Source organism: Neolamprologus brichardi, chromosome 6 (assembly GCF_056152115.1).
Source record: "Neolamprologus brichardi isolate AB-2024 chromosome 6, ASM5615211v1, whole genome shotgun sequence".
Taxonomy (NCBI): domain Eukaryota; kingdom Metazoa; phylum Chordata; class Actinopteri; order Cichliformes; family Cichlidae; genus Neolamprologus; species Neolamprologus brichardi.
The window spans coordinates 34,577,864-34,590,240 of NC_142109.1; the positions used below are offsets into that span (position 1 = coordinate 34,577,864).

The window sequence follows — 12,377 nt, forward strand, 5'->3', positions numbered from 1 at the left end:
TAAATGGATTACACGGCGGTACTTCCCTGTTTCATATTGTGGCGGGTCAGGACTGTTTGGGTTTTGTTTGACAGCTACGTTCTGTTGTTCCAGGCGGCAGCGTTACGGTTGCCATGGTTACAGGGTGACGCTCTCTCTGCGTGTTTCCTGGGTGAGAGAGCGCCTTTTTTGTTGTTGTTGTGCTAAGCTAATAGGCAGAATGCTACAGGTATAGCTCTAAAGAATGTAGCATCATAGGCAGTGTAGTCCGTGCTACAGGGAGAATGGACTGCCATACACGTTATGTGTCTGTGAGCGAGGGAGGGAGAAAAAGGAAAAGTACGAGCTGTCATCGAGCAAAACGGGAGCTGGAAGCATGTAAATATAATAATAACCACTGCAGCCAAGAAGAGAGCCTGACGAGCCCAGTGGTAAGTAAGCTATTAAGACTCGACTGTACACCGTGTTCGTGTTTTCCTTCAAAAACAATAAGTTCCGTTGGAGCAGCCTTTCAACGCCTCTCTCTGTCTCTGCTAGCAAAGTTGACCCAGACAACAAAGTAAAGCTATTTTTCGGCTACGAGCCCGACACAGAACCCACCATATTAGCCAGAGGTCCCTTTACTACGGTTCGGAGCCGCGGACCTTCAGTAACAGTAATAAATCACATTCATGTAGTTGTAAACAGCATGACAATATATTAAGTAATCCAAAGTATTCAGAATACGTTACTGTCATTGAGTAACGTAACGGAATACGTTACAGAATACATTTCGGGGCATGTATTCTGTAATCTGTAATGGAATACATTTTAAAAGTAACCTTCCCAACACTGCTTATTGGTTTCGGACTCATTCTGAAACTACATTAGCGTTCTTGATTAGTGCAGTGTTAGTTATTTGGAGCCATAACGTACCATATGTGGATGAAAGAGCGCCATGCAAAATTATCAGCTAATGCTAGCAAACTACAATGCACAAACACCGGTATTAGCTAATTAATGCTAAATAACAGACATGCCTTTTGCACATTTCTATTGCACTGTTGTGTCTGTATCGTTCTGTTATGTCTGGGGTTGCACTGTGTTTGTTTTATTTTTTGCAATTTATGCACACTTGCACTTTATGTGGTCCTGTGTTGATTGTCTGTATGTCATATGTAGCACCATGGTCTTGGAGGAACATTGTCTCGTTTCACTGCGTATTGTACCACAGCACATGGTTGGAGTGACAATAAAGCCACTTGACTTGACTAAAATAGTCTAAAAGGCACCAACAGCATGAACGTGGTCATCAGCGTGAGGTCGATGGGCTCCACCCGCCTGTGTCCAGACACCTTTTAACCAGCGTGGCCACGCCTCTAACTGCTCCCAGTGGATGAAGTATAACCAAACTACTCCACTCAGAGCTTTTATGATTGGGGAAACTATCAACAGAGGCCAAAGAAGTGTATGACTTCAGCGGTGCATCATATGGCCATGTGTGTGCTGGTGCTGCAGGTCGGCAGCACGCAGTAGCCCACAGATTGGCATTCTATGTGAAAAAAGAGTCAAGATTAATGTATGTCAACACGACCTGACTGTAAATTGAGTCATTTTCACATCATTATCCACTTTGCCGAAATAACAAACAGATGGTGCAGTTTAAAGCTTAAAAAAATCATCTTTCCAGTTTGGACTTGGTGTTTGACTTTCAGATGATTTATTCATGTTCCCTTCAAAGTTCACTCAAGAGACGATGATTTTTTTTTTTGTGTGTATTTTCTGTGAAGAGACAGTAAGTTTAAGCATAAAGCATTTTTTGAGTTAACATCACTGTCTTATCACATGATCATTATGACTGAATGTTAGTTTGATACTCAGAAACATTAGTAATTTGAGGTATTTTTATAATAAAGTATAGGCATATCCAGCTAGACATATCGTACTTTCTGTCAACATCTCGTGTTTGTGAGTCTGTTGTTTATTCAGCTGCAATAAGAAGTTGATTTATTTCCTTCAGCAAGTAATGGGTAATGGTGCGTCTTCTGGGGCGATCGTGGCTCAAGAGTTGGGAGTTCGCCTTGTAATCGGAAGGTTGCCGGTTCGAGCCCCGGCTTGGACAGTCTCGGTCGTTGTGTCCTTGGGCAAGACACTTCACCCGTTGCCTACTGGTGATCAGAGGGCCTGGTAGCGCCAGTGTCCGGCAGCCTCGCCTCTGTGCGCCCCAGGGTGGCTGTGGCTACAATGTAGCTGCCATCACCAGTGTGTGAATGTGTGGATGGCTGGACGTGTAAAGCGCTTTAGGGTCCTTAGGGCAGGATCCAGTACAGTGCACCGTATCTGTGACTGTTTTGCCAATCTAATAAAATCTGTTAATCCTTTTTATTGTTTATTATCATAATATTGCATAACTGTAGATGTTAGCAGCTCAATTCGCCAGCAGCTGTTTCAGGACTTGCGTGTACAGTTTGGAGTCGGTGCCTTCGAACTGTACAGAGTTTGTCCCAAAACTGTTTCTACTACACATATCAAACAATGTAGTGACTGTGTTAAGAGGTTTTAAGAGCTTGGCTTCATAACTGTTGACATGCAGCATACAAGATTTTTAGAAACTTAGTCATCGCTTTATAAGTGTGTAGGATATAAGTGTTAAAAGAAGGACATTTGTTAGTGAAGCCTGTTTTAAGCTGGATCTAAGTGGGGGTGTGGGTCTGACTGTGAAATACACTCATCAGCTAACAACTCCATGACTCCTGGCTACAAGTAATGGTTCGAACGTAGCGCGACAGATAAATCGAAACTTCGCCTTCTTAAGGGTTTTTGGAATGTTCAGGATCTTTGATCTGTGAGTTTTCGGTCTTCATGTTCAGCTTGTCTACATGTCGCACTGCCCTGTTGGTTGTCTTCCTGCCACGGGTCATCCAATAGATCATAAACCGTGTTAGTTCTCAGATTACTTGTGGGACTTTCTGTGACTCTTTCTAGTAACCCCATGCCAAAACTCCAGGCTGCTGGATTATAGTTTCTCTCTGAAGTCCTTCCCATAGATGATTCCATCCTGTTCATGAGTTTTATCTGTCTGGGTGTTTTTCCATAGCCTTTGGCTTCCCTGAGTCCTTCAAAAGGCAGTGACATCAGCCGTGTCCACTCACTGGGGGGGCTTATTCTCTGCCAAGACCCTGAGGGGTATCCTGTGTATCCACCTTGTAGAGGATGCCTCATATGGCGACATTAGTCCTGGTTTGGAAGGCTTCAGTGCTCGGCTTCCAGTTCACAGTAAATAGTATTTGCGGTGAGGCCACAGTTGGAGTGCACAGGCACTTTGTACGCATCGCATCACAGTCTTCCTGTTGATCAGTCTGTGAGTGCATTAACAGAACAGAACTCATTTTGCCTACACATTCAAAGCTGGAGCTTTTCCCATTTCTGAAATAACATTTTTCAGTTTCATAATGAGAATCGATATTAAACCTGTTTTCTGGAATTAATCTTTCACACAACTTAATGCAGTGATATGACTCTCACTCAGGCAGTCGGTGCTGGTGACTGCTTGAAACCTCATTTTGAAATAATCTATAAACTGTTTACGTAGTCGTCTCCTCTCAAACGCATAAAGCAGGAGACGCCTCAGGAGAGGAGCAAATGAAAGCTGTCGCAGCCAAACGCTGCCTGCAGCTACACGACGTCGAAGAACGTCTCTTGGCTGTGCGATTTTTAAGGATGTAATGGAAATAATCGTCTGGTACCTAACGACTCGGCGGAGGTTCGTTGGTTCGGCGTGTGTGCAGACGCGAAAGCCAGACTTAAATGAAATGACGTAAAAAGGAAGTTCTCTGGCTGCAGAAATATTGTAAACTAAAAGTTTTTGCCAAGAAGCAACAGTCATCTGTTGACTCCGAAGCTCGCCGCTGTGGTGGATGAGCTTCCTCTCCTTTAACTCAAACGTAAACACCACCGCTGCCCTCGCCACAACGCAGGACGTCACTGAAAATATGAAACCTTATAGCTGCAGTGTGTGTTTTGTTATTCTTAATGTGGCCGCCACGGTTTGAAAATCCCTGCGCTGTCGTTTCTGTTCTTTGCTCGCCGTGCATCGTTTTCAGTGCGTGCGTTATCGGTATTCTGAAGGCCGCTCGCGACAAACAGCCCTCTGTCACGGGGCTCCTCCCAGACGCCTCGCTGTATCAATAGTCAGACGTCACAAAAACCCTCACGCTCGCTTCCTCATTGAGCCGACTTTGCAAGTTCGTTTGCACTCGTTTAATCTCCCAAACACACTCAGCTTGTTCTGCTCTAACTCGTGCTTCTCGCAGCCTGAGATGCATAACATCAGCATTATGGGGAATGAGAGACACTCCCTGCCCCTCTTTGCTACTGCTTGACAAAATACAGAGAGCATCCCTGGCTCAGGCTTTCAGAGAGCCCAGGTGAATTATGGAAATGTGCTCTGTCGTCTTCTGAGCTTCAGTCACGCTAATGTCTGCAGCTCCCTGTCAGCACTGTGGCTTTTAGCACGTAGCAGCTTATAGCTTCTATTGCATACGTACAGCCCTGCAAATATGTTACATGTAGGGATGCAACGATACCAATTTTTTCAAACCGATACGATACCGATACTTGGATCTGAGTACTTGCCGATACAGAGTACAAAAAACGATACTTCTACCACACACACACACACAAATACAATTAATTGGAAGACAGGTTTTATTTTATTCTCTGCCGATAAAAAATAAAATCGTAATAAAAATGACCACAAAAAAATTTCAAGTGAAAAATAAGCACTTCTGTTCAATTATTGCTGAGTCTCCACATTGTAATTTTACAAAATATCACTGAACTATTGGCACTGTCTTGAGCTTTCAGAATAATAAATAAACACTTCTGTTTCGAATAAAATAAACTTTTAAATTATTGCAGAGTGTCCATATTCTAAACAAACAAACAAAATAATTATTATTAAATAAATAATAAAATATAAAAAATTATAAAATAAATAATAAATAAAATAATAATTGGCCCCCTAGTGGCCAATCTAAAAAACTACAACAGAAATGACAAGCCACCCTCTGATTAATGAAATAAGTTGGTATCGGTTAACTTTTACGAGTATGAGTACACACACATTTTACAGTATCGGCCCCGATACCAGTATCGGTATCGTTGCATCCCTAGTTACATGCATGTGTGACTGAGCAGGAAGAGTGTAGCATGACCTGTTCCTGCCTTATCAGAGCACCAAGTTGATAAATGTGCAGACTGTGCTTTTTAAGGACTGACCATAAATTGTCTGATGAAGAGTTGGGGAGTTTCCTGGCCATTTGATGCCACTTTGTTATCACTTTTGCTTCGTGACATGATTCTCCGTCATTTGAGCAAATGCACAGATTGTCACCAAATTGCACGTGAATCTTGGAAGAAGTTGGTGTTTATGGTAGGATGAGTCCTTAAAGTGAGCAGACACACCGAACAATTGATCGGCACATCCTTTACGTATGGTGGTAACAGTAAGAGACACATGCTGTAATGTCGAGTACTCGATCTCATCACGGTTGACGGCAAATAAGTGACAGAAAATTTAAAAAAGCCATAAATGGTCATCTCTGAACAAGTGATGAGGTTTTCCTCCTCCTCTGGTGAGTCTCCGAAATGTGCTGAGAGCACAGAGGAGGCCCGTCGCTGTTGGAGTAAACCAACACTGTCAGGATGAATGCCAGGAATGCTTTGAGATGTCAGACGCATGACTGACTGAGTGCGTGAAGGAATGTCAACCTCACGGGGAAGGTCAAAGGTCTCGAGGTCAAATTTCTGGGTCACGGTTAGACGACTGTGGTTAATTATGTTGTTGATGGTTGTGCTTTAGGCAGCTTTTTGAATCAGAAGATAACTTCTCACTGCTGCGACCCCAAACCTGAAACAGCTATTTTTTAAAGAGCTGCTCCACAATCTGATCACACCGGCCACCCGCACAACATAAATGTGCAACACCCAGCACGACACGCAGTCCTCTCGACACGTATGAGCACTTTTCTCAGCTCGTGTGGCTTTTATGGAGGTTTAGGTTTTGCTTTTCCTTGTAAACTCATAAAGTTCCCGAGGACATTAAGGTGACACACACTTCCCCTGCTCCGCAGTTCACCATAATAAGTGAAAAGGTTTCAGTTTTCATAGTGTCGGCACACGTGCTCTGACATTTGGGAACACGATCTTCTGCCAAAGCATGCGAGGATGCCGTCCCCCCTCCAGGTCATGAGCTCGAGAAACACTGTGAGTGTAACTGGATTTTAGACACGCGAAGAAGCAGCTGATGTGGGGAATCTACTTCTTCTTTCACTTTTTGAAGTCTTTATGAAACAAAATAATCAAAACTACGCTGAATTTTGATTCAGCTGTTCCATAAAGTTGCAGCACTGAGACGTCCTAATGTTTTGTCCCAAAAAACGGGACAAAACAGCCTGAGACAGCTGATGGTTTCAGATTTAAAAATCAGATCACAGACTGTAAGTTGGATTGCTCTGTTTACTAAACAGTTGCAAAGCATCACACTAACAGCATCATGTGTAAAGTGCTGATGCATTCTTTAAAGTAGCACCAGCTGATCTCTGTCCAATGAAAAGGCAGATCGGCAGGTGGGATCACTGAAGACGAATCGAGTTCGATCGTGTGACATCTGCTCTGAAACTAAAATCTAAGGGCAGGAGCAGGATTTGGTTTCAGGACCATGGACAGCATCAGATAATATATCTGTGTCATGTGTCTCAAAACAGCTTATGACATCATCTGGCATAAGCCCAGTCACATGTGATCATTACGACATCATTAATCAATCTGTTAGTGTGCTGCGGTCCAATTAACACATGACAGGACTAATCAGGAAGCTGCTTTTAAGTGGGAGCAGAGCTTCTTTATGCAGATTTGACACATAAAGTGGGAAATATGTTCAGTTTTTATCTAATTACACCACATGTAGATGTGAATGAGTCGCCTCGCTGCTTGTTCTGCATACGCTCTGTGTACTGAGCACGCTCACATGACCCTACAGTGTAAAAACCAGGTTAAACGGGCCAATCAATCAGTTAGACTTTAGTTTATAGCTCCTTTTGTGCTGAGTGATGAACACGCAGTACACAGGAACTGCAAAGCTGATAACAGGATGTAATAAAGCAAAAATAATATCCAACAATAATAAATCTTAAAAGAAAAAGAAAAAACAAAAAGGAAAATATTGAAATGGTCGATAAGAGTCAGAGAAAATCAAAGAAAATTAAGAAAAAATCAGGATCAAAGATGAAGCCACGCTAAAGTAAAAATGTTGAAACTGAATAAGTGAAAAAAATAAGGTTACATAAAATACAATAAAGGCAAATACATAATAAAAGTACAACTATGGGAGCTAAACTTGAACTGGTTCGCAGTCAGATAAAATCCTCTGCAGGGCTCCAGGGTGCACGTTTTCCTCGGCTATGCAAATGATTCGTGTGTGAGCGATGAAAACATTCGGGCAGCAGATTCTCACTTTTAGAAAAACCTGTTTGTGTCTCACCTCCGAACTGCTGTGAAAACCGGCTCCTAACAAACAGACAACTGAAAGGAAAACGTTTAAGACGGCAAAGCCAGATTTTGACCTTTCATTAATAGGACACAGACGTCCTCATCTTAGATTTATTTTTCCAGTTTTATTTAATTTTATGTTTCTTGCACTGAACCAAACATTGAGGTGAAAAATTCTTCTTCTTTATTATCAGTGGACAGAGAGTTCAGCCAGGCGTATTAAAGAGGATCTTTTCTGCTAATTTTCAGCTTTCTTATTTTCTTTGATGGACGTTCTTTGCAGCTTTGCATAATTCAAAGCTCAAATTAATTCTTATGTATCTTATAATGGCCCCTCTGTCTCACATTTGCTTTTCTCACTCTGATCTTTTTTGCACATCTCTGTGGTCATTTTCAGCCTCGTACTGGTGATTTTGCATGTTTTTGTGATGATTTTGTGTCTCGCTGTCTGTTTGTGGCATTTTGCATTGCATCAAAGTCATTTTATTGACTTTCTGGCAAAAAAACCCATTCAGGAGCGCCCTGCAGCTCACCTGGTGAAAGCCGTGTCCTCACTGCAGAGCCATGTACTGCCCCGCTCTCCTTACCCTCCTATCATCCAAGATGACAGATAACTGTGGAGAAATGTCTGCCAATCAAATTCAGAGTGATAATGAGCTGTAATATACCATTGCAGTTTGCGGATATCATTAGTTTTGGAGCTCATTTTGCAGACAAATCAATTAAATTATGCTAATCAGAGCAGCACTCACCACTTGTTCCGTGATGCTGGGCTTCCGTGCGAGCGCAGGGGAGGTGGAGGGCGAGTAGGTGGAAGGACGTACCTCTCCATCTTTGCGTTCGCCAGTTTAATTTTCAGTCAGTGTTGTTTGGAAGGTTAAGAGCGATCGCTCTGCTGGGAGCTCTGAACGAGATGCTCCAGATGAATCCTTCAGCTCTGAGTGCAGGGCATCGTGACACACGGGGGCCACGGCCGTCCGAGAGCCTCACTTTGTGGGATTAATTAGTGAACCTCATTGAGAACATAATGATGCTGTCACAGGGCTTTTCACTTCATCCCCCCCCCCCTCCTCCTCTTTTTTAAAGTAAATATATTCAAACTGGAAACACGAGTTAGGCTACGGATGAAGGGAGTTGATTGTCACTCTATAATTTTCGGTCTGACAACCTTGTAAGTGCGAGAGGCGTAGGTGTGCCACTGACAAGGAGCTCGTGCTTCAGCTGACAGCACCACAATGCTTGTCACTAGATGTTTTCCTCCAATCAAAAGCACATTCTTCAAATCTTTGGAAATGTCAACAGTGCAAACCTCAAACTTTCGATACTTTCTGCTTTTCGTTTCATTCCTCTGCGAGGCCTGTCGCAGAGCAGGAGGAGAACTCATGGGTCGAGAAATGATGACATAACCATCCCCGAGGCTGTGGAAAATCCTGACCTTCGTTTTGGCTCTCTGCATGTCGGCGAGGGCCCAAGTGGGGTCAGAACAGAACAGAACAGCACAGTCCTGTACTGTTCTGTGGGGTATGGGAGTGTGACCTGCTCTGCACACCCACTATTTTCACACAGGCACCATTCAAACACTGCAAGTAGTCCTGATGGGCCCGGCAGACAAGCTTGAAAGACTTCCCTTCAACTCTGTGATAATCTGGGGTCAGTTTGGCACGAGGGGCCCATAGGAAGGAGTCCCCAGTCTCCGCTTCGGTACAGCTGTGCACAGGGACAAACTGCATTGTGGGTAGGGCCAAGGTCAGATTGCCAGAAATGATATTTTTCCTAGAGGAAATGGATTGTAATGTGAAAAACCTTTTTCAAATTCCAGTAGCACGCAAAGCTGTTTTAAAAGTCAGTCCGCTGCCAGCTCGGAGTCTTTATCGGCTTATCCAGTGGTGACTGTTCTGTGACTGAGAATGGAAGTGGAAGTGGATTGTGAGTTTCCAGGTTAAAATAACACCAAAGTGCCTCTATGCTGGAGATGTAGAGATGCACCGATCTGATATCTGGATCAGTCCCATCCTGACTGAAAAAGCTGACTCTGGTATTTTGACAAAGGGCTGAAATGACTTGTTGAAGTCTGCGAAGCATCTAACCAGGATCCGTCGTAGACGCTACGTATGAGTTTTGAGTACATGCGGACGCAGGGAGGCAGACCCGTGGGAGTTGCTGGTTGAGGCTGAATAGTTCAAAAGATTCTCTCCCGTGTGTTTTCCTTGACTTTGAGGTAAAACATCAAGACGTGAAGGAAAATTCGTGAGAGGAAGCCTTTCTTTTTGAAGCTTGTGTTTGATTGGTGATTGTAATTTGGCTGCAGGCGAGGACGGATGGCTCTGTGATAGACTGGAGACCCGAGTCCCTCAGTGACAGCTGGGATAGACTCCAGCATCCCAACAGCTCTGAGCTGGATAAACAGTTATAAAAATGAATGGATGGATCTTTACCTGATGTGGAATTACTGATGGCAGCTAAACTCCAGCCGTCACTTCACTTTGATCATTGTTTAAAGTTCAAACACCCACATATTAGCAGGCAAATGCAGAATATAATTATAACTACAATCTACTTCATTTGGTACTCACACTGATATCCTTTTTTTCCTGAACCACTCGATCATGTATCTCATTTCCCTTCATGAAGGATGATCCACTGTGTCCTTTGCTAGAGGAGGTAATAAAGGAAGCGTCTTTCCTTGGTATTATTCCAACTATTCGACCACAACCTTCATCTCTCAGCTGCTTAGGCTTTCAAACAGGTCGTGCACACTGTAATCCATCTTTATTGCTTAAATGTAAATGGCCTGTATTTATATAGCGCTTTACTAATCCCTAAGGACCCCAAAGCACTTTACATATCCAGTCATCCACCCATCCACACACTGGTGATGGTAAGCTACGCTACATTGTAGCCACAGCCACCCTGGCTACAATGTAGCTTACAGGGGCGAGGCTGCCGGACACTGGCGCCACCGGGCCCTCTGACCACCACCAGTAGGCAATGGGTGAAGTGTCTTGCCCAAGGACACAACGACCGAGACTGTCCAAGCCGGGGCTCGAACCGGCAACCTTCCGATTACAAGACGAACTCTTGAGCCACGATCGCCCCAAATGTCATTTCTGGTTCTCTGACTTTGGTCCTGCCTGTAATATATACAGTTTTTAATATATACAATAAACACAGTTAATTCAATAAAGACGTTTATTCTGTATCAAGCAGTAAACTAAAGAACTGTGGATACTTTTCATAAATGTAACCCGGTTTTATCGTGGACAGCCGAAGGTGCCTCTGCTTTCAGTTCTGTATCAGTGGGGGGTTTTGCTTGGATTTCAACAGGGGTGTAAATAATCACCTGAAATTCTGTAATTAAAGGTGTGTTTATGAGTTGTAGCGAACCTCAGAGGCCTAAAAACAAGACCTCATTCTGACTGTGTAACATGAAGTGGGCTGTGTTGCTGTCATTGCACAATAGTTAAGAGAAAACACACACACTGCGTGTCAGACGGGCCTGTGCAGCAGACTGAGATGATAAAACACAGATGTGCTCTCACCATTTAACATCAGGAGCCACTGTAGCTCTAAAGGCTGCACTCATATTTCTCATTTTGGAAGCTTTGTGTGATGGAAAAACAAAACACAACAATGAAGATGGAAAGCTACGGTTTCCTGGCGGAGGGAGCGACAGTCGGGAGTGTGGAAGTGGTCGGATGTTGCTTGTTTTCCAAGAGCCGCAGTTTCACTGCTTGTTTCTTGCGAACCATGTTGCACAAACAAGCATGATTAACTTGATATCTCAGGAAATTGAATAATGGTCGGGCTCACTGTTCACTGCAGACAGGAAATAATTGTGCGATCGCGCTGCCAGGTCGTTGGTGTGCTGCTCTTCCTTCGCTGCCAGAATGGGTTCAAGAGTTTGTCACAGAGGAACAATTCCACTTCAGTGCACAGCCTGTTTGGGACCAGTGGAAATGAGGGTTTGGTCAGTGTGGTGGATGAGGTCAGCCCATTGATGTCATCCTGTTTGACTCCAGTTTTGTGTTTTTGTTCAGGTTCGTCTTGGTCTTCAGCTGCCTGGTCCTCTCTGTGTTCTCCACCATCCCGGCTCATCAGGAGTTCTCCTCCTACTGCCTGCTCATTCTGGTAAGCACCATGAAAAACGTTCTTCTGCCAGTAACTCTGAGCAATCAGCTCTTTAATTCATTGACATCTACAATAGGGCTGCCACGATTAGTCGACTATTCTCAATTACGTCGACTATTAAAATCGTCGACGACTGATTTAATAGTCGACGCTTCGTTTGAAGCTTTGTAAGATCCCAAAAGACGCAGGAATAAGTAGTAGGATTTAAGAGTGTAATAACGGACTGAAACAGAAGATGGCAGCACTGCATGTACAAGGATGCCAGCTGCCGTTAAACCCCGAAGAAGAAGAAGCTGTGTCCCAGAATTCATAGCGCAGCCCAGCTGAGTTTATATAAATGGCGGCAGCTAGTTAGTTTTAATATTACTCTTATTATTCTTTCTGGGTCACAAAATAAACGTTTAACATATTTTCAGGCGAGAATGTAGCTGTGTAAACCTCAAATATCTGCTCAGTTTATCAAGACACCACATATTTTCAAAAGCGCTCCGACGTTTTCGGAGACGTCTGTTACCCACTAGCTCGATAGCTAGCCGGGGGCTAGGCTAACTAGAGCCGTGAGAACACCAGACTCCTGCAAATCGTTTTCAAACCCACCGCCGTCTTTCGCTACTCAGGTTAAACATATATAAGTCACTTAGATAACTTTAAAATGTTATTGTTTGGCTTTTTTTTCCAGTATTTTATTTGTTCCTGATTAAATCGGTTTGGCTGAGATTAAAGTTAGAGTTTTTACACAG

General features: G+C 43.5%; 1 protein-coding gene across 5 annotated transcripts in view; it reads left to right on the forward strand.

The window, feature by feature from the left end:
* kcnq5b (potassium voltage-gated channel, KQT-like subfamily, member 5b) overlaps positions 1 to 12,377 on the forward strand; it is a 170,816-nt gene that overhangs the window by 109,869 nt on the left and 48,570 nt on the right. For all 5 annotated transcript variants that reach the window (XM_087842188.1, XM_087842191.1, XM_087842189.1 and 2 more), the window contains exon 2: positions 11,547 to 11,637. In XM_087842188.1, the coding sequence (XP_087698314.1) occupies positions 11,547 to 11,637 (91 nt within the window). The remainder of the gene's footprint in view (positions 1 to 11,546; positions 11,638 to 12,377) is intronic.